The sequence below is a fragment of the Marmota flaviventris genome, chromosome 16 (genome assembly GCF_047511675.1).
Source record: "Marmota flaviventris isolate mMarFla1 chromosome 16, mMarFla1.hap1, whole genome shotgun sequence".
In the NCBI taxonomy this organism is placed as follows: Eukaryota; Metazoa; Chordata; class Mammalia; order Rodentia; family Sciuridae; genus Marmota; species Marmota flaviventris.
In genome coordinates this window covers 2212828-2240396 of record NC_092513.1, presented here as the reverse complement: position 1 = coordinate 2240396, position 27569 = coordinate 2212828, and the positions used below count along the sequence as shown (strand labels likewise).

The window sequence follows — 27569 nt, the reverse complement described above, 5'->3', positions numbered from 1 at the left end:
TGCAAGTTCATTATTTTATTTCCATCTTCAAGAAGAGTGAGGTGCCCGTTGACCCACGTCCGCAGCACCCGCTGTGTGGACAGAGCCATGGGTGGAGGTCGCGCAGCCTGCACTGCCCCGAGAGGCCAGCGCTCTAGGGAACCATTTGGAGGGTTGGTTTCAGGGATCGGGCTGCTTTCCCTCTTACCCTCTCGTGGCGGAGGCTGGTATTAATAGGCATTAGATAGACCCACACCGAACATTCAGAATTAGAGTGGGATTAAGAAGAGACGGGTGGGCATCGGGCTACTCCCCATCTCTGCTGTACAGGAGATGATGCCAGCGTGGGGCTCGGGACGGGTCTGAAGACAAGCTAAATCAAGAGGCGGGTGGGCAGGGGCAGGGCAGGAGGGTGCGCAGAGCTCCTCCTCCCGAGGTCAGCCAGGCCCGCCCCGCGTCAGGTTAGTCATTCAGGAATGGGCACACTCCTGGAGGACGGGGCATTTCTAGGAGGGGAATGAGGGGAAGGTTAGATTTTCTTGCGGGTTAGTGTGTGCCAATGGACACTGCCAGTGTGAGCCACGCTGGCCACGCCCAGTGCTAGTGACCGAAGTGACTCTGTGAGGCCGCCCAGAGAACTCCTGCAGTCGCACTCTGAGATGCAGTCTCCTGGACTCTCCTTGGGCTCTGGGGAGGAAGCACTTCTTCACAGTGGCTGTTCCGGGGCCACATGCACGACGTCTCCAGTGCCCAACTCCCCAAGTTCCCGTTTCCTGCCTGGGGCCCTCGCCCAGCCCGTGTGCCTCCTCTCCCTCCCTCTGCCGTGCTCGGATTCTGCAGGTGGGGTGTGGGGGGCCGGCCTGGAGGCGCCCCCCTCTCTGCGCCGCCCCACACTGGTCTCTCTCAGCTGCCCAGCCTGCGTCCACGTACCAAAAACTCCCTGTGTAGTAAGCCACTCCTGGACTGTCTAATCCTGTTAGGAAACATAAGGGGTGCTTTAGGAGGTGGGAGAGGGAGGGGAAGGAAACCAAGGGAGCTCGGATCAACAGTCCCGCGCCCTGTTCTCTGGCTCCAGGCGAGCGGCTCCACGGCAGTGCCCGCTGGCGGCGAAAGCTTCAAGGGGCAGCGCTGTCCCGGCAAAAAGAAAGTCCAGGGGTGGAGTTGGGTAAACTAGGGGGACCCCAGGGGCCTCGACCTACAGAGAGCAGACCCCTAAGCTTCAGGGCCACGTGCAGGGCAGCGAAGGCCCCGAGGAAGCTCATCTTTAAATGAAATGTGATAGTTTTGACCTTTTTTGTTTCCATTTTTTGCATTTAACTATTGGTCAGAAATTGGCAGTAGGTGCCGTGTGCCTGGCCTGCTGCCTGCACAGCTCCACGGGGTTAGGAGGGTCGTCTGCTCTAACTAGCTAGTCCATGCTCATGGAATTAAGGTTTAAGGCAGTTATATTAAGAAGCGGAGGACAGGGTCTGGAACAAGGAGGCAGGGCTTCAGCGTCTCGCCATGGGAGATCCGGAGCGGCTGTCTTTTCCTCCCTGGGAAAAGGAAGAGACAGGAGTTAGGTGAGAGCCTGTGGCCCCACTGCTGCCCCACTGCTGGGGGTCACCTGATCACAAACCACTTGAGATGCTCGTGTTGGCATCCTGTGCCAGAATAAAAGGTGCTGCAGAGAGAGGATGCCTCCGTCTCCCGCGCCTCCTTTAGCAAGTGCGGGTCCACCCCTCAGCACTGAAAAGACTTGACCTCGACTCCCAGACGGCCGCTGAACCTCAGCCGCATCTGTCCATTGCTACAGTGTTTTGCCTTCAGTGGGCACTTTAGTTCTTCAGCCTGGAGTCCAGGCGACTGAGGGAGATTGGAAACAACAGGGTTGGCTGCGTCTCTGGAAAGACTGCAGTGCCCTTGAGCGCAGCAATCGCCGGGTGCACCAGAAACACCACCTGGCCGTGGCTGCTCCGGGGCCTGGCGCTCCGCGTGGCCCTTCTGCCACACCCAGGCAGGCCAACGGCACAGAGGGCGTGTTCACACTGTGACCGACAGGATCTCACCACCATGCCCGACGAGCCATCTCAACACGTGCAATTTGAAGGAAAAAAGGGTTGGCACTCGGATTGAGAGGGAGCCCAGGCCTACGGTGACCACAGCGTGAGGGAAGCGTGGGCCCTGAAGAAGGGACACTGGTCCCTGCACTCAGGGCCATTCAGACAGACCTGGGGGACCGCACTGCTTTGTGTGTGTGTATTTTAAATTATCAAATTTCACTCAAATTTTGCTCTTTCTCTGTGGCTTTCTGTTTTTAGTCTTAGATTGTGCATGAAAATTGATCTCTCAAAGATTTCATTTGTCCTCAGTAAAAGCAAAAGGCTCAAGGAGCATGCTGTTTGCCAGGGGCAGGCCAGCATTGGAGACAGCATGCCCTGTCTGGACCTGGTCCCAAGGTGCCCAGCAAGAGGGTGACTTATGCACGGGGCCAGGGGTGTGCCAGTCAGGGTGGACAGCTCAGGACGAGCGGCCTCGTATCTCGGGCTCTGTGCACTGTAATAGGACTCTGCATTGGAAGCTTGTCTAAGCAGTTTTATTTTCGCAGGTGACAGCTTAGGGGAGACCAGCCTCCCGAGACCCCGTGCCAACCTTAGGAGTCGGCTGGGCTGGTTCACCTGCTGACAGGCTGCTTGGCCAGAGACTGAGGCGGCCCTCCTGGGCGCTCCTGCTGCTCAAGTCCAGGAGGGTAGGAAAGAGGTAGTGAGTGTCGCGGTCCCCACCAGGCCCTGCCTGCCTCCGGCCCTCCTCATCGCTGGGACATTTATGTGGTCCACTCTCTAGGCTCCGTGACGGTCATTCAGCCACCCAGCCACAGTGGGCAGTTAGGAGCATTTGTCGCAGAAGTTAGTCACAACCATACTAATTGAAATGTATTTACATTTGATAAATCAAAGCATCCCCTGGACTACAGAGAAATTTAAAAATTTTAGCTGCTCTCAAAAAGAATCTGAGGAGAGTTTTGAACCTATTTAGGAAAACACACATTTCACACACTTGTGTCACCCACACACAGGCAGGGCAGAGCCACGTGGACACTCTGTTCTGGGGTGGCCCCAACCGGTTCTGACTCTCAAGCATGTGGCAGGAACCAGGAGGCCCCTGCACCTGTCCCTGAGGAGCAGGACCAGGTGTCCCAAGTAGAGCCTCTGGGTGGGCAGCGTCACCAGCCCTGACTCACCCAGTGTGCCTGACCCTCGCTGAGCTGGTACGCAGGAGCTGCCTGGGGACAATGCTGCTGTGCCCCCAGGTGTCCCCACACGCTGCAGCTGGGGGAGCCGCGCTATGAACCAGGTGTCGAGAGGGTTCAGGACAGGTGTCCTCCTGGCTTGAGCATCAAGGTCACTCCCAGGAGTGGCTGCCGGGCACTCCCTTGTCACAACATTTTATAGCTGAGGCAGAGCACATCAGAATGGCCCTCTTGCTCGGATGTTTGGGGAGTCCTTTTTTTGGTACTTGGTCACCTCAGACCACATCTTGGGGGGCGGAGCTGGCCCATGTTGAGCCTGGCAGACCACAGGCGGCAGCTCAATCACCTTCTGTTCATTTTGTGGATTTGGGGCTTTCCAGGGTCAGAGCCATGCTGCATAGGACCTGTCCACGTCCCAGGACCCTCCAGCATCTCGGCTAGGGCAGACCTGCACACGCGCACCCACCAGGGACATGGAGGGACTGTGTGGCCCTGCTGTGTCTCCGACAAGGGACAGAGCCTCACACACACACAACTCAAAGAACACATGGAGATAAAGTTTAGGTGAGCACTTTGTCACACCACAAACTGTGAAACCTGATGTTTCCACAAGGCAGTTAGGAGCACAGGGAACTAGGTCAGAGGGGTCCCCAGCGGCGACTACATCAGTGCAGGGGCCAGCCCTCCCAGGGCTCAGTACTGCAGGACAAGGGCGAGCATGGTCCCTCCTGCAAGCTGATAGACCTCAGCAGGGACACACACGAGGACCCCTTCTATGGGCCAGGTTGCCCGGGCGAGCCCAACAGAGATGCCCAGGGCAGCCGCGCAGACGGTACTCAGTTCTCCCGTGAAAATCCCACCTCTGGCCTGAGGCACAGAGGGGGAAAGCTGCAGGCGGAAGGATGCAGGCGCCGTCGTCCCCAGACACCACAGGGAGAGCCGCGCAGCCCGGCCTGGGCGCTGTGGCCAGGGGCAAGAGCAGGCGCCCGGCCGAGCCCCGCGCAAGGCCGTCCTCCCCTGTTTTCAGAGAGTCCTGCAGCGACGCCAGTCCTTCACCAAGAAGATGAAAGGGGTCTCTCAGGGCACAGTGGCATCGTGGGCTCTAGGCTCCTGTCATGACAGACCAAGTGGCCTGGCCTCTGCCTCCTTACTGCGTGGCTTGGCTAATCGTGGCGCCACGATTAAACCCTCGTTTGCTTGAGAAAACAGATCACGGGCGGAAGGATCCAGGCGATTCCCCATGGAGAAGCGGGCGGGCTGTCACTTAGACAAGGCTTCTTCTGTGACAGAGACCGTCACTGGCCGCCTGGGGTCCCTGACCGCCTGGGGCCGGGAGGAGAGGCGCTCTGGCAGAGACCGAGATCAGCTTCCGACTGGGCCCCCTCCATCAGCGTCCCCGAGGTCCTTGGTCTCACCCAGAAGGCACCATGTGGAAGTTTTGCTGGAACCTTGCCTCCATCCATCGTCACCTCCCAGTGCCGCTGTGCGACTCCCAAGGCCGCCTCCCCTCGTCCAGCCAGAGAACCCCAGTCCAGCCACCACTCCTGCCACCATTCTCACTAGTCCTCGCCAGAAACTCTCGATCGTCATTTCAACACTAAAATTCAGGTCGCACCTGTTGCTCCATCCTAGAGCCCGGTGCCTCATTCACCGTCATGGTCAAGCCACGTGGTACCTGCTGCTGTCCTCCCGCAAGCCCACGAGGCCTTCTCCCGCTCTGTTCCTGCCCTCCTTCAGGTCTCTGCCAAGTGTGTTCCTGCTGCGGCACCCGCCGGGCACTGTGGCCTGCTCCCCAGCCTGCGGCACACGACCACTGCCTACGCTGCCCTGCCGTCCCCCGAGGGGCCCTAACTCGCTCTACACCACTGGGCACCTCTAGAGCAAGGCCTCGGCCCAGGCCCTGCTTCGCCCGCACTGTTCAGGTGGGCATCCGGGCACCAGGCACATGGTGGGTGCTTTGAATGAGCATCCTACAGGGTCACACCTGGCACCCTTGCCCCGTCCATGGATGCGCACCAGCCTGGGTCCACAGCCCCTGGCCAGCTGGGCGGCTCAAGGCCCAGGAGCCCAGGTCATGTGGCTTCCTTGTGAGGCCACTGCTTCCGGGCAGTGATGGTCCTGGGTTGTCCCTTTCCCCAGGTCAGAGCATCTGGCTTCCAGGCAGCTGAGGACATTCCCCTTCTCCAGAGGACCTGTGGCCTTTCAATCTGGAGGGCCTTGTCTGGATGTTACTGTGACCTCCCCAGGCCCTGGATGGACAGAGGTCAGACAGAGCCCTCTCCACACTGAGACCTGATCTGGAAGTGAAGGGTGGCTGAGGTGGGCAGAGGCAGGGTCCCTCCATGTCAGCTCCTCCTCTGGACGGGCAGAGAGGTCGAGGGAGGCCCTGGAAGGAGGCAGTGAGGCTGATCCTCCTGTCGTCTCAAAGCTGTGGGCCCTGGCGCTGCCTGATGTCACGGAGGCCTTCCCTGTCTAAGCCAGGGCTGCGCACACGTGTCTTGCCTGCAGACCTCTGGGGATGTGGCATTACCAGGCACCCCAGAGGGCAGATGGCCTTATGGGGCAGCTTGGGACTTGGCTCAGGATAAAGGCCTGGGCTGGGGGTGTGGTTGCACTGCCCCCCAGAAAGGAGCCCTGTAGGCTCCCTGACAAAGGCCCCCAAAGCCCAAGGAAAGTGCCCTGAGAGACACCTCCCCGGGCCACAGCTGCCCTGTCTACCCTTTCACGAGGCCCCTGGGTGGGTCTGCACTCCGCCCGGTTTTCCTGAAGCAGCACTCTGGGCCCCACGGCCGTCATCAGTGTCCACAGGGGAGCCACGGCCCCTCCAGCTGTGTCACATTGGCTGTGGCTTGCTTTCATGATGGTGCAGAGGTGCGTTGACGTCACCCCTTTTGTGGATGAGGAAACTGAGTCTCAGAGGTCGGGGGCCAGGGCCACAGGCTAAGGGACAGAGGGCTGGCATTGGCCCCTGACCCCCACGGGCCCAGTGCCTTTTAGCCACAGCCCTTCCTGGAGGGGCTTCAGTCATCGCTCAGTTGCAACCGGAGATTAGCTGTCCCACCTGACACCCAATGTTAGCGGCATCCTGGCTCGGTGTTTGGCTCACAGGGAGGCCTCAGGACAGGTGCCTTCTAAAGCAGGCTCACTCCAATTGACTCCAGGAAGCAAGGCAGAGGGTGCTGGCCCAGCCTGCCCCCTGCCCCGAGCTCTGGGAAGAGAGTGCATGGGGGCCCTGGTGGTGGACGTGACCCTTTGGCCAAGCTAGCTGGGGCTTCTGGAAGTTACTTGTCTTTTCACCAAGGCTCTTTCTGGCTCCTAGCCTCTGTGCTGGGCCATGGTTTGGCCTGAGCCCCTTTCGGGGTCCAGGGAAGGGGCACTGTGAAGCTCGAGGCCCCTGCCTCCCAGTGGGGAGGCCCCAGCGTTTCCCCGGGGAAGGAAGGTTACGTTACCAGCTTAAAGATTTTGGAAAGCGTGCCCTGGGCGTCGTGGGCCCCCTTGAATCCCTTGTGAGCCGATTTATAGTCAGAAGCTCTGCCTCCATAGCCAAATCCTGGCTTCTGCCCCTCGGCCCCCTGCAAGAGAAGACCAGAGCTCAGTGTCCACTCACAGCTGCCACCAGGGCGCACCAGGGGAGGACGCATGCCACCAGGTGGAATCGGCAAGTGGTCGGGGAGTTGCAGGTCAGCCCTAAGCTAAGAATGGAGGTGTCGGAGAGACGCCTGTCCCCGAGTCCATCAGACAGGGCTCTGGCCAGGCCTTGGTCCGAGGCCCAAGCACATGATTTGGCAGACCAGAGGCACAGTGGCGCAGCTGCTTCCCTACACGCTAGGGGCCCTGAGGAGAAGACGGCCAGCACCCAGCCCGCCCCGGTGCAGGGAGGGTCCCTGCGGCAGCCGCACCACGCAGACACCAGGAGGAGCGCATGGGCCTGTCCCCACAGTCTGGAGGCTGCTCCCACCTGCCTGGGTCTAGGCACCTGAGAGGATCCGGAGTCCTCGCACACAGTGAGATTTTGAGGCTCATCCCTTTTCTAAAGTGCGGAGACTCGCTCCCCAAGTCTCTGGTGCGGAGGAAGCTCTCCAAGGGAGTCAGGAGACAGCTTCGCTGGCCACAGCGTGGCCCGGGCCCGGGCTCTGTCAGCCCTGGCTGCGGGCAGAGGGCAGGGAAGCCAGCGGCACCCAGACGGCAGGCGGGGGCGCAGCGACCTCACTTTCTAGCTAGGTGACCTGAGGCTGCTGTCAGAAAGTCTCCGTGCTTCAGTCTCCTCATCTACTCCTGGGCTAGTGCCATTTCTTCCCCAGGCTCCTGCCGCTCAGGGCAGACACCTCCACCCTGGCCACCAAGACCCCGCAGCCTGCCCCTCACTTCAGGAAGGGACGCAGTTCCTACTAGCAGAGGCGAATGATCACTGAGGTGAGCGCATCAGCGTGTCCCAGACTTCTCAATACACTGATGGCCAAACGGGAGCTCCCACGGGGACATGGACGTGGGAACACCAGCCCCTGGGTGAGGGCCAGTGCCCACAGGAGGGCCCCGGGGAGGGCCCAGGATTTTGCCTCTTGCTTTGTAAACAAGAATGGAGAACCGTCCTTCCCAAAGACGCGAGTGACGGGATCAGCCACCTCTCGACTGCGCCTGCAGCCTGAGCATCAGCCCACGGTGCTTCACTAAGTCACAGCAGGGCCTCATGTCAGGGAGGACCTTGGAACCAATATGACCGCCCTTCATTCTGGAGGCCTTGAGGATGGGATCCAGAAGGTTCCAGCTCTTCAAGGTCACCTCCAGGGATTTGGGCAGCACTGAAGCCGGACCCAGGGTCCTCTCTTCAGGCACGGTCCACCCTACGGCTGCCTCTCCAGCGCCTCTCCTTTCAGCCTGCCTGCCAGAACACGTGTCTCCTGTCAGGTGAAACTGTCACCAGGGTTATCAAGCAGGGTGGGGACAGGGACTGTGGCACACAAGGTCCAAGCACCACATACTGGAGTCAAGCCAGCTCCGCCCTCGCACCCCAGAGGTTTCCACAGACACGCGGACTCCGGGACGGCACACGGGGACGGTGACAGTTAGGAAGTGCTGTGCCAAACAGACAGACACCGTTAAACGACAGAAACCCACACTTCCCGGACCAACACTAAGTCCTCTGTCTCACTCTGGCGGTTTTCCCCAGAAATAAAGGGCTCTGAGCACTGAGTTCAGAGCCCGGCTTTCAGGTCCACCATCGGCTTGCCGCCTCCTCCTCTGGAATCCTTGGTCACTCTCATCTTTGCATGACCTAGAGTTTATCAGGGAACACACAGCAGAGCGAGCAAGACGTCAGTGGGACCGTCTGGAATCCAGCCAGGGAAACAGACGTTCCCATAGCTCCAGAGAACCACCACCAAACCACGTTGGACAGGGACTTTGCTTCAGAAAGAGCGACTCCACCAGCTTTAGCAGGACCAAGCCGAGCGCAGAGGGCATGGGGGCTGTTAGCCTCCGACTGCCTGGAAAAAAGGGGGGTCTTCCCACCCGCCCGGCCCCACCAGAGATGGCGTGCACGGCACCCGGCAGTCCACGCCTACAAGGTAAGAGCAGGTGAGGCAGTGGCTAGCTCCAGATTCCTGGGTCAAAGATGATTTTAGTTTTCAACATCATCTTCATCTCCTGCTGGCACAGAAAATCAAAATTAATCAGCTGTGAGCTGGTCCAGGGTCATCTCCCACGTGAGCACCACCTGTTTTGCAAACTCATTAGAAGCCCAGAGGCAGCCCCAGCCGTGTCTGCGCACAGGTTCCGCAGAGGTCTCTGCTCGTCCTTGAGGGTGAGAAGAGTTGGGATGTCCCAGAGCTTCAAGGGCCCTGCTCCTTCTCCCAGCGCTCATCCTCCCTGCCGCCTGCGTGGGCTGCCTTTCTTCCTGTTCTTCTTCCTTGATACTTTTTGGAAACTCATTTATGGGATGCTTACTAATTGAGCGCACAGGTGGCTCTGTACTAGATGGAGGCTCATTGGTTCCCCAGACAGATCCGGGCCCCTGCCACAGGTCGGTGTTCACGCCTTCATTTTATTCTGATAATAATAATTTTTGAAGTAAGGACCAACTGTGTCCGATATTCGGTAGTAATTGAAGTCAGAGAGGCGGTCAGGGTAGACTGGTAGGAATTTTAAGTAGTCTCCGACACTCATTTACCACTTCCTGGAAACTGAACAAATCAACCATTTTATAGATCTTCATGGAAACTTTGCTGTTGGTATTAAAGACCCTAAAATTCCTAAGGAGGCGTTTCGGGGCGGCTTTCTGTATGAGTTTTAGTTCTGACTGAACACACACACACAAAACCACGGCATCTTGTGGGTTAATGGGGTCATCATAAATCACAGAACCAGATTCAGCATCTTTCGTTTTCCTCAGCTGCATCGTTCCTTAATAAATTTCAACATCTGGGATTCAACGTCAGCCACGGTTCCCCGTTTGACCTGATGAGACCTGTTCTGCCCCTCAGCGGTATCGGAAGGAAACGGGGAATTCTCTCCAGCACGGGGCTGCCCGGGGGGCCCGGCAGCTCTGCTGGGAGCCCTCAGGAGAAGAGGCACCGGCCTGCAGTGCCTGGTCATGGAGCAGCAGGGTCTCACTGGCCGGAGGGGAAGACCACGCCTCACCCCAGCCCCAGGAGGAAGCCACCGTTAACTGCTGTGTGCACATTGGTCTGGGTAGGAAGAAAAGGCAGGAGGGTTAAGCAACTGAAAGAGAACGGACACAAGCGCGGGGACTGTGCGGAGCAGAGGGGCAGAAGCTGAGGGGGGATGCGTGTCACCTACCCAGCTAAATCTGCTGAGGGACAGTCCTTTGCCCTGTGTGAGGAAGAGAAGCAAACAGTGACATGGCAATCGTGGGAAGAAAGATTCTGATAAACAAGCATCCGAATCCGAACGGCAGAGCCCTGAGGAGGTGGACAGGGTCCATCCGGCTCCAGGGACCAGCAGGGTCCCCTGGAGCTGGGTCCCAGCCCAGGGTTGCCGGTTCCTGCTCAGGGAAAGGGTGCGGGCATCTGCTGGGCTTGTCTTTGTGGTCAAGGCCCACGCCCTGGTCTGCCAGCTCCCTCCAGGGAGCCACACGGCCCAGGCTTTGGGGTGGCTTTGAGTAGCCCTGAGTCCACCTCGGCTTTCGGTGCATGTTGGAGTTTCCAGGAAGCCCTACGAACAGAGGGAGGACTGACAGGAGTGTTCCAGGTCTTACCTTTCCTTGCGATGGAGGTGGCGTGCGTGGTGTCACCTGGAAGACACACAAGAAGGCTGGGCTGAGGGGAGCCACCCTCCCTCCCAGCAGCCCACTCTCCCCAGGGTCAGACTGGCCATGTTTGCACCCAGGGGCTCACACCAGCGGGCAGGAGCCCATCACCGTCGACCCCGTCCCCATTTCTGTCCAGGTGAAGGAGGACCAAGCCTACAAGTGCTCCAGGGATGAGCAGGGAGGGTGGGACACACACGTGAGGGTCTCCAGCCGGAGCCGGCTCATCTTGGTCCCTGTGACACTCGCCAGCCACACTTGGGTGGGGGAGGCTGGAGGCAAGGCACCCTGTGACAGTTGGGCTTTGCGGGGAAAGCCCCCGGCCCGTGGCCCCCGAAGTTGCTTACCAGAGTCTTACCTTAAAATGTCTGCTGCGTCACGTGCTCACCATTGGAAGCCCACCATTTTGTTCTTGATTTTATTTCATTTTTTTTTTTTTATTTTTAAGGTTTTGGTATTGGGAATTGAACCCAGGGGCACTTAACCACTGAGCACTTTTAATTTTTATTTCCTATATTATATAATATCTATTATTTTCAATTTCATTTTTATTATGCCCAGTCCTTTTTATTATTATTATTATTATTTTTAAATTCTGACACAGGGCCTCACTGCGTTGCTGAGGCTGGTCTTGAACTTGCAATCCCCCTGCCTTGGCCTCCCAAGCCATAGTATTATAGGAGTGCACCACTGTGCCCAGCTGTTCTTATGTTTTAATAAACTTCTTTTTGTTAAGCAGCTTTAGATCTATGGAAAAATTGTGCAGAAACTGTACATTTCCCATATACCTATGGAGAGTTACCAGACGCTCTGGGCAGTTTCTGCCATTAACTCTCACCTTTGTTACCACTGAGGAACCAATGCTGACACATTATTACTATTAACCAAAGAGTATAAGGTTTGCTGGGGCCGCACATCCTATGGCTTGGACAAATGTCTGTCCCTCCCTCGCAGTGCCACCTGGAGCAGACGCCTGTGCTCCGTCTTCCTGCCTCTCTCTTCCTGACCCAGGCAGCCACTGATCCCTGTCCTGCCTCACGGTCCTGCAAAGCCTGGGCCTGGTCTCAGGAGAAGCAGGCTCCTTGGTAGCGTGCCGTCTGTAAGGGGCAAGGGGGTTTAGAAGTGCTGTTTGGGACCTGGGGTCCTGTGGCACGTTCCTGCACACCCAGGGGGGCCGCACGCCAGCCGTGGGGGGGTCCCCAGCCTCGTGATCCCCCTTACGATCTCCGGGTTCCCCTGAGCCATCACTTACGATGTTCTTGAAGAACTGGACTACAGGGTTTTGGTCTTGGGGCCGGCCATGCTGTGACTTCTGGGGCAGGGAGCCGTAGTGGGCAGTCCTTGCTGCATGTGAGTCCTGAAAGAGAGAGGGCATGACTCAGATGGGCAGGGGCCTGGTCTGGTCCCCAGGAGGGGGGACCTCTGTTCCTTTGTGGATGGAGATTTTCTTTTTTCTTATCGCTAAGGACCTTGGGACAGGAGGCCCCCGGCAGGTTTGGAGGTCAGGGCAGGGCATTTGGTTGTGTGACTGCGACTTGCTGGGTGGATGTTTGTATCACTGACTTAGCGGCTGTTTCTCCTGAAGCCAGGAACTGACCAAGCAGAAGTGACAGTGATTAAAGGCAATTCATCTAGGACCGGGGCAGGTGGAATACTAATTACCCCCAGGCTTCTGGTCTGGATAGAGAAAAATGCTCAGGAATGGTGCACAAACCACCGCTAACAGCAAAAGAGGACCCTGACCAGGTTTGAGGCTGTTGGCAACATGCGCCGGCCTGTTTCTCAAAATGTCCCCTGCCACCACGGTCCAGGTCTGCCCGAACTGGGAGACGCTTGCTCATCTTGAATAAGAAGGATGTGAAGAGGCACTAGCTGCAGTGTGAGCTGCAGCTAGGCGGGGTCCACAGTGAGCAGAGGTCAGCCCTGCACAGGAGGCGCCAGCCAGCGCTCCATCCATCCGTGCAGAGCCTTCAGAACAGGACGGTTCTCAGAAAACCAAAGGGAGGACTCAAGAGCCAGCAGTAGAGCTCAAACTCGGTTTGACTTCTCCCTCGACCTTTCACGGTCACTCCCAGAACCCACGTGGACATCACTGTAGTGCCCGTGGGAAGCCTGCAGCTGTCGGGCAGGAGTGACACAGGGACGCCCTGGAGACCAGAGGAGCTTGGTCCGGCTCCCTGCATAGCCCATGGACAGCAGAGAATTCTGCCATAGCCAGGCAGCGGGCTGTGAGCACCCCGGATCTGGCTCCTCAGGGCGTGTGGCCGGGAGGACCCTGCCTTCACAGACAGTTTTACCACCAAAATGCCTGAAGGTGCATCTCTGGAGCTTAAGAGAGCTCATCTTCCGGGCTTGGCTCAACGGGTGACTATTGTCTTTAGAGGGACAAGGGCCATCGGCCAAGTGTGCCGAGTTTCCCAGGCATGCACTTGGTAACATTTGTGGCTACTCCCACCTGTGGGTCTTTGTCCCTCAGACCCTCGGGCTTGATGCTGCCTGTGCCTTGACACTTCCTGGTCTACTGCCCCATTCACTCCCTTGGCGGTTTTCCTCAGCGCATTCCTGCCTCTCTTCCTACCGGCTCCTGCCATCACAGGGACACAGACGCTCAGGGCTTCACCCACCAGGTGGAGACCAAGGCTCTAGGCCCAGCCTCTAGTCACTGCCTCCTAACTGATTTCTCCTTCTGAGTCTCCCCTCTGGCCACGCTTCACACGGTGGGCTGCAAGCTTTCTGGGCCACGTGTAAGTCCAGTCCCTTTCTGTCACACAGGCCCAGTGGCCTGCCCAGAGTGGGGTCCAGGCCCCAGGGCTGATGAAAGGCTCTACCCTCTCCTCGCCTGCACCTACCCGCCCACCAGGGCGACACCCGGCACCCGCCCTCTCTCCGTTCACATGGGCAAGCGTGCCCTGGAGGAGGGCCCGAGCACATGCACCCGTTGGGCCTTAGTGAGGCCTCCTCACTGACACCTCTGCTCCAGAGTCACAGAGCGCTGCACAGGTACCTGTGGATGGTCTGTCCACCTCTCCAGGCTGTGAGCGCACCAGGAATGGGGCACTCGTGTCGTCCTGATGCGTAGTGTTGGTCCCACTCACTCCTGACCGATGGCCAGGGCAGGTGTGAGCCATGCTCTGCAAATACGGCAGGAGCAAAACAGACCGGCCTGCCCAGAGTTTGGGAACCAACTAGTGGGTGAAAGAATGATCCTGTTTTATTCCTGGATTTCTTAATAACTGAAACCACGTGTTGACCTCTTAACTGTTCCCTTCCCTCGCACTCCTCGCTTATCAGCCTCCTGGTCCCCAGCTGGGCCTTCAGCCTTGCTCAGCAGAGGGGCTGGCCACCTGTGCTCTTCTCCATACGCAGGTTCTTCTCTGCCTGGGCCCAAACGTCCGCAGTGCCTTGTCCTCTTGCTGGCTGCTGTAGGGAGGTACTTGCTTGTCCTCCTCAGAGGCAGAGCCTGTGTCCTTGAACCTGACGATGTCGCCTGGTTCTTAGTCCAAGAACCATGCTATCTAATTTTCATGGGGTCGTCTGTCTCCTACCAGGGCTGGGCTTGCTGACCAGCTGAGGTCAGCCCATGACAAGCGTTGTACATCCTTCCCCCAGTGGGACTGGGGTGCAGAATGAAGAGTCAAAACGCCTGGGCCAGGGAGCTGGTGAGGTTGTTGCCCTAAGAGGAGCGACTTTGTCTGGTCTGTCCATCAGGCGAAGTTACTGCCTAGACCCAGCCCGAGGGCCTGAGGTAGTCTTTAACAGCCCTGAATCAGCTCAAGCTGACCCTGCCTGGAGTTGAATACCACGTCCACCAGCTAAGAGTCAGGTCTGGAGTCCATCGTTAATCCCTCACCTCGTGACAAAACTGGAAAAATGCCTAGGACCTATGTGGAGGTTCGGTCCCCTTGGGTAGCTCTCATCTTGTCAAAGCTTGTTCATGTTGTGAGAGATTTAGTGAAGAATTAGGTAGACGGTGTTATACACGCAAATACCCACTTTGAATAAATAAAAATTATAATTTTTGTAAATCGTATTTATAATGAATATGTCACCAAACTTTGGAGGGGGGGAAGCAATTTAAATATTTTAAGGAGCTCCTGAAGTTGGTAGGTTGCGTGTTAGCTGGAAATATGAAATCAGGCATCAGAACTGTTCACGAGAAAGGAAATTGGAATATTGAGATCCCTCAGCACCCAATTAAGTATGCCATAAGGAACAACTATCTAATCAGCATGTAGACTGTTTAGGTCACTTTTAATTCAGAGCTGAACATAAACAATAAATCCATGTGTTAGGAATCACACAAGCTTTGGTTATATATGCACTGAAGAGTGACTGGATTATTTTGACTTAGGCTTTGGGTCTAGATTGTCAGTTGCACAGATGATTTGAGGGTAGTCATGTAGCTATAATTGTACTGTTATGCTACAGTGGTAGTGGCCTTTTCCCTAAAAGGACATTTAGAAAATCATAGTCTTATATAATAGCAATGAAGAGTTAAGCAAAATTTTTATAGATTTTTGTAAACAGCACTGTATAAAACAATGGAGAAGAAACAAGATATTAGGTATGAGTCTAACAAATTCTGTCTCCTACCAGGGCTGGGCTTGCTGACCAGCTGAGGTCAGCCCATGACCAGCGTTGTACATCCTTCCCCCAGTGGGACGGGGGTGCAGAATGAAGAGTCAAAACGCCTGGGCCAGGGAGCTGGTGAGGTTGTTGCTAGATAAAGGCTAGAAGTTCAAGAAGACCTAATTGGAGAAGTGTAACGTGGTAATGGGTCAGAAGACTCACCATGGTGAAGAAGTCAGCTGTCCCCCAAATGACACAGACAAACTGATTCTAAAACTGTACGGAAATGCAAAGGAATCCAAATGACCAAACAAATGAGAAAAAGAAGAACAAGTTAGAGAATCCCACTCCTGAAGATGTACTACTTAGTGACAGCACTGGAGCAGACGACCCTGGGGCAGGTAGAGGCCAGAGGTGTACCCTCACAGACACACCCGTGGATTTTTGACAAGGGTTCAAACACAATTCGGTTCAAGAAGAGAGGACGGTCTTTTCAACAAATGCTACTGGAACAGTTAAATATCCATATGCAAAACCCCAAACCCAAACCAAACCAAAGAACCTCCTAATCCAGATTCACGCCTTCTATACAAGTTAACTTACAAACGGATCATAAATCTCTATTGGCAACGCTAAACTCTAGAACTTTAAAAGGAAGCAAAATAGTCGTGATCTGGGGGTGGGCAAGAAGGTAGACCTGACACCAAAAGGTGATCCGTAAAGGATAGAGGGGACCACTTGGGTCTTATCAAAGCCTCAAACTGTTTTTCCTGCAAGAAACCGGGTCCTGCAAGAAAATGAGAAGACAAACTACAGACTGGAAGAAAACACCGTGACTCCCATGTAAACAAAGGGCCTGAATCCAAGATATGTGAAAAGCCCTCAAAACTCAAGGAAGAAAACAGACAAAACACTTGAATAGACGCTTCACCAAAGAGGCTTACCTAGGTCAAGTCAGCACATGAAACAGACGCCCAGCACTTGGGCCATCAGGAAGATGAGGACAGCCGTGGAGTGGCATGGCCACAGGCCTGTGAAAGGCGACGGGACGGGTGCTGGTAATGCCGGGTGGGCGAGGGTGTGGGGCACCTGGGCTGGCATGCGCTATGTGGGGATGCAGGTAGGGGGCAGATGACTCTGAAAGACAACTTGGCAGTTCTTAGAAAGTTACCCACCTGCTTCCATATGGCCTGCAGTTCCGCTCCTGCTCTGGTTAATAAAACAGGGATGAGGCATTTTTTGGAAATATTTTTATGATGAAAATGTTGGTCACCAACATTTTGAAGGAAAAACAATTGACATCTTAAATAAAACTTATGTTCTCACAGAAACCCATGCCTGAATGTTTATAGCAGTTCAGCTCACGATCACTAACAACCACAAGCAACCAAAATGTTCTTCTGTGGATGGGGGATAAGTGCACTATGGTATGTTCATGCAACGGAATACTACTCAACAGTGAAAGGGTGCATGCAATGACTCAAAGGCATCTCCAAATTATGTGGAGTGAGAGAAATCATTCTAAGGGGTTTTCATGCTACATAATTCCATTTTGTGACATTCTTGCAAAGGCAAAACTATAGTGAGGGAGATCAGAGCTGGGCTTGGCAGGGTTTAGGGTATGGGAGGAGGGGTGTCGTACACTTAGTAGTGGTGACAGCTACCCAAATTTCCACAATTCTAGAATTTATAGAAGTGTACACAAAACAAGCCCATTTTACTATGTGTTACTTTATAAAATAAGATATAATTAGGCCCTTTGTCATGGACTATCACGTATGGGGGCCTGTGGCCGGGAGACTGTACCTTAGCCACATCTTAACCCTCTCAGCAGCTCTGCAGTGTGCCGCTGGGTGGCACCGGCGCTTTGACCCTGTATGTGAGTGTGACCATGGCATCAGCCACCTCCAGAGCTTCCTTGGCTGCCCTACTGTGCTCTCCCCACAAGCACAACCCCCTTCTCCAGGGAACTGCAACACGTGCACTTCCCGCTATAGCACACCGCCCCAGGCCCTCGTGGGGGTGGAACGCCAGCGGCTCTGAGGCAGGCTTCCTGGGCTCCGCATCGCGCCCTGGAGGAGGATCGTGCAGGCAAGGCTGCTGGGTGCTCTCAGCCTTCCTGCAGACAAGGCCATCCGTCCCAGGCCAGAAGAGACCGGGACGTGTGCCAGCCCCAGCAGAAATGATGAATGGTGGGCACTGGGCAGGTCTCCAGGGGAGGAAGGGGGACCCCGGGTAGCCTCACAGTCCAGCAGGAGCTGCACACCTGAAGGACTGTGACAGTGGGGAACAGGGCCAGGCCAGGGGAAGTGGCCCTGCTGGGACAGTCACCTCACCTCGGCTTCTCCCCCTGCCATCAGGAGTCAGTGGAGCCCCTGCCCCAGGACCCTGGGTGCGTAGGTCCCTGGGGGAGGTCAGTTTCTTCTAGGTCAGTAGTTCTCTGGTGAAGTGCTTTTAATCACATCCACTAAGCTGAACAAGGAGCCAGACTCGCTGGCATGTCCGTCACTTGCTGGATCTGAGCCTGCCTGTGCTGGCTGGTTTAAACGCTGTCTTTGCAGGTGGCTGAAGTGCACAGGAAGCATGAGAAGATTGGTCCACTATAACAAGAAAGGGCCGCAGGGCCAGGGCCCCTAGCAACGCTGGAACCCAGCAGGCAGAGAGCTGGCACCTGCCCGGCCTCCTCCACGGGGAGGCCCGCGGGGTATTTGGATGCATGAAGGTCAGGAAAATGGTCTGATTTAAAAAAGTGTTTTCTCCAGTTTAGAAAATTAATACATACTCTACAAGGTGCCAAGTAAAGTTGAGTCTGTGGAAATGGTAGCACTCGGGGGACTTGGATTGACACTTTGATGACCTAATTTTTAGACCTGGCTTTATGCACAAACACAGATAGATTTTCAAGTGCCTTTGAAAGTGATCATGATGTGCACACTATTTTGTTAGCCTGGGTTTTCTCTTTTACTCACTACTATCTCAGGGACCTCTTTCCATAAAATAGAGGTTTGCATCATGGTTAACAAAACAAACAAACAAAAAACCACCCCAACTTCTTAATGGTAAATAACACGTCAAGAGCTTTAGAAACTATGGGTGGGAGTCACGGCCTGACCATTTTATTTATCTTTGGAATAAATGCTTTCTCCCGGGGCCCTATTTCTTTTGAGAAGATTCTTTTCCCTCAAACTGTGACAATGCCACTCACCAGCAGGGGGCGCTCGCAGACGGGGGTTGCAGGTTCTCTAAGTCAGGAAGGGATTTTCACGGTTTTCCAACCGGCTTTAAGGTTGGGGAGAGCTGGGAGTTCTTCCATTAGCAAGTCATATCAGACAGTAAGCATAGGTGCAGGGCATCTGAGGTGGTCGGACTGCGTATCCAGTGGCTCCTTGGAATCTAGAGCCTGCTTCATGGAAGCAGGGCAGAGATGTGAGCACCATTTGCATCTGGGTCTTGTTAAAGGAGACAAAGTCTCCGCAGAAGGAAACACGGCATCATGAAAGACTAACTGGTGCCTGGGTTCCACGGTTAGGAAAGAAAAAGGTTCCTAGCTCTTACTTTTCTCTCTCCTGACCAACCTGGAACACCAGTGGTGAACCTGCAGCCGTGCAGTTTCCGGCCAGTGCCCTCCACTTGCTCCTCTGGGTGGGAGAGGCTCTGCGCCTCCAGGCGCCCCTGCCAGCCCGCTGCACTGGGGCGCTCTCGCTGCTCGCCCTCGGGCTCTGGTGTGCTTGCTGTGTCTTCTGGACAATGAGAACCAGCAGACACACAGCATGGATGCGTAGCTGAGAGCCTGCGTGGGCCGACTCGGCTCCCCGTGGCTGCTAGTGGTGCCCGTGGTTCAGAGCGAACAGCGAGCCCACCGTGGGACTCACGGCCGTCTTAACGCCGACTCCTGGGCTGGCTCACCTCTCCCATGCCCTGGGGATCGTCCCCGATGACCTGGTCGCATGCCAGAACACGTGTCACGTCACTGAAGAGGCTCTGGCCCCATTCTGATCCGGAAGCTCATTTTGTTCCTGCACTTTCCGTAGACTTCCTTGTGTGTGAGCTCTCGGGGATCTGCCCTTCAGGTGTCTGAGTGCCGATGAGGGCGCTGTCCTCATGGCTTGTGGAGAACAGGGGCCCCTGGTGGCACGGTGTCTGCAACCTGAGGACCCTGTGAGCCTGACGTTGGGCTGCTCATGGAGGGTCACCTGCGCTGGGCCCCTCACTCCAGGCTTTTCCCACCCTGACCCCGTGGAGACTCTGTGCTGTAGAGACAGGCTGATGTGCTAGGAGTGTCCACCTCAGAAGCACCCGGTCCTCCGTGTAAGAGGGCCCATGCTGCCATGTTAGAATGATACATGGGAGAAATGTCTCTCACGGATGCCCCGAGGGTCATCTGCAGAGTTCAGAGACTAAATAAAAAAAAAAAAGCTGCGACAACACTCTCACTAGTGCTCTCTCAGGTAAGCCCAGTGAGTCGGCCGCGATCTTGGAACACACATTTCTCCCTGTGCCTCCAAAAAGCCTCAGGGTGGGAAAGAAGTGAAGAAAGCCGTCCCCAGGCTTCTGATCACAGGCCAAGCCTGGCCTCCCTCACCTCCGTGCCGCCAACCAGAGCTGGGGCTCCGCCCTGCTTTGGGCAGCACTTCCCAGTACAGACGTGGCGCCCGAGATGCAGAAGCAACCAGGGGTCTGCGGCCAAGTCTCCTGACCTCATCGCAGGCGCCATGCCGCCCGCCGCGCTGTTTGTGTGGGCTGCGTGTGGGTAGGACCACAGGCCCATGGCATAAGCCTGATCCTAGCGGCAATGAGGAAATCCCCGACTGGTTATGACAGAAGGAAAAGATGAGAAAAGAATGGAGTGTTAAAAATTGTGTGTGCGGGGCTGGGGTGTGGCTCAGCGGTAGAGCACTCGCCTAGGACGTGCAAGGCCCTGGGTTCGATCCTCAGCACCACATAAAAATAAATAAAATATATTGTGCCCAACTACAACTGAAAAAAATAAATACTAAAAAATTAAAAAATAAATCATGTATGATTTGTTTCAAAAGCTTGTAGACTTACCTGTACTAAGAAGCTAAGAGCTAGAAATAACAACGTGCTCACATTTGAGAAAAAGAGGTTGACGGCTACCTCTGGAGTCCATCAGATGTGCTGGTTACGGTCTCGGGCGCCTGAGGACTCTGGTGCCACAGGACACTCAACACTAGAAAACCAGTCCTAATTAGTTTGCTAAACACTGAGCATTTGATCCACAAATACAGGCCTGGTTAATGAGATGAGATTTTTCAATTTTATCGTCATTTTAATTGATTAAAACAAGGAAGGTGTCATTTCCCGTTTCAAAGGAAAAGTTGCGCCTCGACACTAGCAGGTCGCACTGTGCGGATCATTTTGTGCTGTCCGCGTGGTGGGAAACCCGCCCGCCAGCCAGCATGTCGCCGGGTACTTGCTCCTTTTACTTGCAACTGGACATCTCAGAACGTTGCCCTATCTAGAGGGGACGTGGGGACACCCTCCATCCTGTGGTGTTCTCCTCACTGTCGTCAGAGTGAAGGAGTCGGTGAATTTGTGCTTTCCTTCTCGTCTCTGGAGAAACCTGGGATTCTCTGCGCTCTGGAGAAGCTGGGCCGTGGTGCTCAGCCGCTAATCTGCACAGCTGTTCGGGACCACAGGGGGTGACAGCGCCATAGTCTTCCTGAGCAGCTGTGATAGGTTCACAGGTGGTGAGGATCGCCATCAATAGATTGTTTTTCTTGTGACGGTGAAGATAAAACCAAATACGCTCCTGCGCCACGTTCTTCGTCTTTGAGAGCCATGAACCAGTCCCTCTGCCCGAGGGGGGGGGTCCGCCTTTCTTGTGCCCACACTGTTCGTGACTTACAGGATACTTCCTGTCCTTGAAGACTTCCAGACAGGACCCTCTAAAGGCCTTCTTGCTGGGTAGGGGCCAGCCGGCAGGGCAGTGGCCACTCCACGGCCCATGTGAGCAAGCAGCTGAAAGGCCAGCCTCCAGCAAGAGGTGTGTTGCAGGTTCTGGATTGGGGCCAAAGACCCATCCCACCATGGTGTCTGAGACTGTCTTTCCGCCTTCCTTCCTCCCCACGTTCCCAGCAGCCGTGACGCCCGGCCGTCCTGAGAACTCCCAGGCTCCTGGTTCCTGGGCTGGTTTGATTGTGCACGTTTCCAGAAGCGATCATACCACTGGTCTCAGCGTCCAGTGCATCTCAGGAGAGAGCGTTGCACTTATTTTTGGCAAGACATTCTAACCCTGCGATGTGGGGAGGACTCCCTGCTGTCTGAGCACACATACACACATGCAGATTTTCTCAGGTGAAGAACGTGCCTGTTTCTGAGCCGGTCTTGGGTCAGCTGTGTCACGCTGTGGGCTTTGGTCGACAGCCAGCCGTGAACTACCAACAAGGAGCTTTCTGATCGCTGGAGTCCCCCCAGCCTTTTCTTTAGGTGCAGTTCCCGGTGGCCTGGCGACGGTGCTGTGGTGGATCTCGTGCCCAGGACATGGATGTAAGTCCACATCTGCACCCCGGGCTCCTGCAGTCACACACACTGCCAAGTCCACGTCCTCTGACCTCAGAGGGTCCTGTCCTGGCCAGCGGCTCCTCCAACAGAGGACCAGCACGGGGCCCCCTGGGAACGGGGAGCTCTGTGGGGTTGGTGCAGGGACCATGACGGGCTGATTCCCCGAGCTCTGCCGTCTCCTCTCTGATGCAGATCAGCAGCTAGATGGCCGCTGGTCCCAAGGGTCATTTTGCTGAGCAGCTTCGCGAGCACCTTGGGTGGTGGTCACGCCCTGGAAGCAGAGCACAGATTTGGGGTGGGAAAGGCAGTGTCTCCTCTTCTGCTGGCCAAGGAGCCCCGGCCTCTTCTGCAGCAAGGCTCCTAGACACCTGCTGGCTGCCCTCAGGGCTGCGGGAGCTGGAGCACAGGCCCCTGGTCCACTCCCTGGAAAGTGGCGTTTCTGAGGCTTGTCCCTCTTCCTGCTAGAACTGTTGGGAGGCAGGTACTGGACGGGTCTCAATGAGGCCCAGAATTAGACAGCCCAGTCCTCGGGAAGACGCTGGCGTCCTGAAGTCAAAGACCCCCACAGGGAGCCTGTTCTCGGTGGAGCTGCCAACAGCGCTGGCACCCGCCTCTCCTTGCCGCGACGTCTCTGACTTCACAATGCGCGGGTCTTTCTTACTCACCCGGACTTTTGCAGAGACAGATTGATAGACGGGTCTGTCTATCTGCCTGCCTGTCTGTCTATCTATCTACCTGTCTCTCACCTCTCTGGGGAGGACACAGGGGAAGGAAGTGGGTTGCTGGCCCATCAGCTGGGCGTGGCTCCTCAGCGCCTGGGATTCTCTGATTGGTGAGGGAGGGGCGCTCACAGTTCCGCTCAGTGACTGTGAGTCACTGCCCAGCCCGTGCCTCCCCCAGCAGCTCGACGTCCTCCACAGGTCCACGTCCTCTGCGGTAGAACCCTGGGATATCAAGTAGCTTGAGACCGTGGAGTGCGCTCCTTTCCCCGTAGTCGATGCTGTTAAATCAGATCTAACATTCCAACACTTTCTTGAAATGAGAAAGAACCCCTCGGTGCCGCAGAAGGCCTTCAAACCATCAAGTCTTCCTCAGGGAGAAGGGCCAGGCTTGTTCTTTGCCCCTGTGACAGCTCGCAGACCAGGACTGGGGGGTGCCCGGCCTCCTGTGCCTCTGCGTGCTTCCTCTGGGGCGGCTCCGTTGGGCATCTCTGGAACTCAGTGCGCTGCAGAGGACTGGGTGTCTCTGGCACAGGTGCCAGGAGGGTCCTCCGTCCACCAGGAGAGTCCTGCTGGTGCCTCCCGCCTCGCCTTGCCCTGGGTTCAGCTTGGACGCCCTGCTTCCCTTCACGCAGCAGACACGTGAACACCACACACGGCCTTCTAACACGCTGTCCCCCAGGACTGGGGACCAGCCCCGGGTCTTGCGCACGCGGGGCAGGTGCTCTACCACGGAGCTACACCCGTAGCCTTTTACCTTTATTTGACACAAGGTCTTGGTAAGGTGCCCAGGCTGGCCTGGGGATTCTGATCCTCCTCCCCCAGCCTCCTCAGTGACTGGGACTATAGGTGTGTGCCACCGCGCCTGGCCCGATGTTCCTTTATGTATCCTAAGACGATTCTAGGGTATGCTCAGGAAAGTCAAACCAAACCCTGATTGACCAGAATGGGGCATTGGCAGGTGGCGAATAACCGAGAGAGCCTTGTACAGGAGCCCCCACGCTTGTCCCCCCGAGGCCGGCTCTCGGCAGCCACAGGGGGCACCGTGGAGAGCAGTGATGGAGCTCTGACCAGGCTTAAAACACGCATGTGAACATCTGGGACGGTGTGACAGCACGGGCTGCTTTCCCTCTTCTGGATGACTTCATAAGGGAGAAAAGTGAAGCCCTCTGTTCACAGTCCTGGCCGTGCTCTGCACTGCGGTGTCTTGGGATCCCTGGCTTCTCCTTCTGTGCACGGGACCTGCTTTCTCAGGCCACGTGTCTCAAGTGCAGGGGGGAGGGGAGGTTAGGCTGAGCCAGGTGCCTTAGCGGCCTCTCGGCCGCAGCCCTGGAGGCACTGAGGACCCCAGAAGCCACCAGGAAGTGGTGCTTGCTCTTAGAAACGAGTCACCAAGTCCTGGAGAACCCGGGGCAGCTTCACAGCCGGGCATCAATCAAGGAGGGGCCGACCGTGGACACCACCCTGCCTCACCATGGGACCCTGCGTGGAGCGTTTCCCCTTCCCGAGGCCCGATGAAGGACTCCTTCCAGGGAGCAAAGCCCACGAGCTCACAGGTCATCAGGGTGGCGTCAGAGGCTCTCTGTTCCCACAAGGCCCTGGCTCCACGGACTGTGAGCCTTGCTCTGCACCTGTAGGCCTCGGTCCTGGACTGGCCACCCTGGAGGCCAGCAGCAAGCAGGCCCTTTGTTCCTCACCGACCTGCCTGTCCACTGAGAGGAGGGAGACTCTCCCCCCACGATAAGCAGCCACTGGACAGGAACCGGCACACCCTGTCCGGGCCCAGCCCTTCCCTGTCTCAACACGAAGGCTTCTGTCCTAGGGCCCCCAGGCCCCCCAGCCAGGCTGGGTGCTCCTTTTGCCGGGGCCCAGCTCACTGAGAAACAAGGCACCTTTCCTTCCCTGTGCTCACCTCAACACCAGCAGAAGGAGGTGCCTGGGCCCCCCGGCTCCCCCGCGGCCCTGAGTCCTGCGCTTGGCCCCGAGAAGCAGGAGGAAGATGCTCTAGTTTGGGCACTCGGGCGCACACGGTCAGCCTCCCACACCTGCCCAGCGCCCAGGCACGGGCAGTGACTTTACCTGAGAGCCGAGCATGGCAGCGTCCATGTGGTGACCCTGGACGTGCGTGAGCGGCAGGCCTGGCTGACTCAAGTGCAGGCTGCAGGACCCCCCTCCCTTCCCCGCCTACCTGGACATCACTCAGGTAGGCCCATCTCAGGGGTCCCTCCATCCCAGGTAGGCTTGGTTGCGCTTGGTCAGGGCCGAGCCCTGGGGGACAGGGCTTTCTAAGGGCACATGTCACTTGAGAGTGAGTTCGGCTGGTGTCCAGCGACTGCCAACTCTCTGTGGGGCACTGGTTTCCAAAGCAGGTCTGGGCACGGCATGCCCCTGGCCATTGTCCAGGCCAGTGTCCAAGGCCAGAGTCTCTACTGCCCTCTGGCCTGTGTTGGCACTGGTAGCCACACCATGGTCCTGTGGCTTGTTCCCATGACTTTTCTATGACGCTGAGCTGACAGTCATGCCCTTGTCACCTGAGCCATTGAGGGACCCTAGCAAGGACTTGAAGGCAGAGGAGGGTCTCTATTCCCCCCCCAGGGATTGTCCTTTGCTGTGTCCCTCAGGACCTGCCCCCAGCTGTGCTCCCCTGAAGCCTGCTGTCCTGGGACAGAGAGAGCCCCCCTGCAAGGACCGCGCCCACTCAGCCGCGCCCCGCACTCCACGCGTGGGTGGCCCTGGGCGGGGGACGGCGACTGCCTTACCTTGTACATGTTGCACAGCCCGGGCTGGCTGCGGGCATAAGAGGGCAGAGGGTTCCTGCTCTGCTTTAGCCAGGGTACCTGCCGAGGACACAGAGTGGACGGCGTGAGTCCTGCGTGGGCACCGCTCGCAGAGCCCCACAGTCCTCCAGCAAATCTCCTCTAGGATGGGCCTGGCAGGACCCCAGGTGGGGCAGAGAGGGTAGGGCAGGCAGGACTGAAGGGCGAGTGGTCAGCCGAGAGGGCACGTGGGGGTAGAGATGGTGGATCCAGGAGAGGTGACCGGGAGGACGGCAGGGCAGGGCCAGGGAACAGGAGCAAGAGGAAGGATTTAGGGAGAAGTCCCTTCTTCCAGAGTCTGTTTTATGGCCCTACTCCAAACTGTGTGTCCAAACAGCCTCTCGTTATGACAGGTGCGGCTGCTAGGCTTCTCGGGGTGCAAGGAAGGGAAGCGCTTTCCACCCGGGGCCCAGGGCCAGGGCTCTGGCAGGCCCTGATGGACAACTCCCACACTCAGTTTTGTTGTGGAGCCTTATTCATCTTCCCATGCAGCACTATCTCAGCTTCTGCATTGGATTTACAAGTAGGGGCTGTTCCTGCTCCATGGGTACCTGCTGTCACCGTGTGGCCTCTCAAGCCATCTGCAGAGCCCCAGGAAGTGTCGGCAGAGCAGCAGGTGCTGGGGCTGACACGCGCTTGCGGAGCTCTTCCTTGACGTTGGTGACGCCCAGGGACTGGGCCCACGTGGGAGCTCCGTGTGCCTGAGCAGGAGCCGCGTGTTAACCTCAGCTCTGCACCCTGCACCCTGCCAGGCAGCCCTGGTCCTGCTCCCCCAGGACACCAGCACTCTCCCCATTCCATCCGTTACAAGACACTCTGCCCCTTCATGAAGTTCGGGTGACGTGGTTGAAAGAATAATATTATAGCACCAAGTTAAAGGTAGGAAGTGTCTATCTTTTGACTATCTACAACAAAATGGAAAGAGAGAGAGAGATAGAGAGAGGGACTGACTTGGGGTGGTCAAGCAATGAAGTCAGTGTGACAGGCTTCGGGAGACTCAGTGCGCTGTGACAGATGAAGTGGATCCCTGGTAAGCTGGTCAGTAGTTACGTGGGATGACAGCCTGTGACCCAGGGCTTCGCCATGCAGAGGCAAAGCTGTGGTGACCGTGTCTCATGGACAGTTCTCCCACCTGCGTGTGAGGAGGGGCTATCTCCACACCAGCAAAAATCATCAGTGACTTTGACCCATGATGCAGGGGCCTAGAGTGAGGAGTCTGGGTGCATTTTAGAGCATGCCCACTCACCCAGGCCTGTGGCAGGGATTGTCTTGCTATGACTCGAGAGACCCCATAAGGAGTGACCCCTCAACTGGACAAGTGCAGGTTAAGTCCATGCCATCAAGGTGGTCAGCTAATGTCCTTCTTGGTGAAGAAGACCGCCACTGTTGGGCTCTTCCACCTAGCTCTGGTGGGCTGGTGTTGAGCCCCTCTCCCGTCACACCCCGACTTCTGGGGGCCCCTGGCTGTCCATGCACAGGGAAGGCAGATGGCTGGGCTGGAGGTTAAGTGCAGCTCTGAGAAAGGACACCCCAGGGACAGCTTATAGGAATGCAACCTGTAACCCTGGCCTTGTCAGCAACCTGACCTCCTGGCAGGACACAGAGGGACAGCAAGCCTCTTTCCAGCTCTCTGCACCTGTGTGGAGTGGGGTGCAGTCTGACCAGAAGACAGTACCTGCAGTAGACTGACTGACTGGGGGACAAGAGATTCCGTAGCCCGAGACGCACCCCAGGCTGAAGCAGGCCGGCAAGGCTGCCTTGGGAGAAAGTGCGGTGAACCATGTTTAGGGGCTGCCGCCGAAGACTTCACGTTCTTAGTTGTCTTTTCCCTCCCTCTTACCATTTTGTATGAAGGAGGATATTTCAGAACACTTAAAATTCTGGTGATAGACATAATAGGAAATCTTGAATTTGACAGACTTCTCCAGGTCTTAAATACTAAGTCAGTTCTTGGTGATCTCCTTGGAGCCGGGCTTGTCCCTGTGAGGACTCACCTCCTCAGCTGTCCAGCCGAGCTCCCACTGACCGTCAGAGCTTCCTGTTACTCAGTGGCTCTCGCTTCACCAAAAGAAGCAGCAGTGATGGAGAAATGTAGGCCGTGGAGTGGGACGATTAAAGGAGGGGAGGGCTAGGGTGAGGGCCATGGTGGGACATGTCACACAGATGAATGGCAGGCCACATCAGAATTAATTCAGTGTCTTTGCTTTCGTTTCTAACTTATCAGCCCTCCAGTTTCCCCGTATGCACGAGGCACCACGCTGGAGAAGAGGCAGCCACCTCTTACTTCAGGTTCTCTAGGCTCCCTGTCACCTGGAACATGTCCCCGGGCTGCACAACATGGCCACTGTAGGCCTACTTAGTGCCCAGGCATCCTAACCTCTGCAGGAGGGCGCACTGAGAGACAGTGGAACAGTGGAACAGGAACTGTTGACAAGGAAGACGACCCCACATGCCCCAGAGAGAGAAGA

At 56.5% G+C, this 27569-nt stretch overlaps 1 protein-coding gene across 6 annotated transcripts in view; it reads right to left on the bottom strand.

The window, feature by feature from the left end:
• Mbp (myelin basic protein) overlaps positions 1–27569 on the bottom strand; it is a 105213-nt gene continuing 77644 nt past the window's right edge. For 2 of the 6 annotated variants that reach the window (XM_071602623.1, XM_027935302.2), the window contains 6 exons: positions 25045–25122; positions 11725–11829; positions 10422–10457; positions 10004–10036; positions 6658–6780; positions 1–1514 (listed from right to left, as the gene is read on the bottom strand). In XM_071602623.1, the coding sequence (XP_071458724.1) occupies positions 1470–1514; positions 6658–6780; positions 10004–10036; positions 10422–10457; positions 11725–11829; positions 25045–25122 (420 nt within the window). In that variant the 3' untranslated portion in view covers positions 1–1469. The remainder of the gene's footprint in view (positions 1515–6657; positions 6781–10003; positions 10037–10421; positions 10458–11724; positions 11830–25044; positions 25123–27569) is intronic. The other 4 variants (XM_027935307.2, XM_027935304.2, XM_027935305.2 and 1 more) reach the window with 4 other exon arrangements.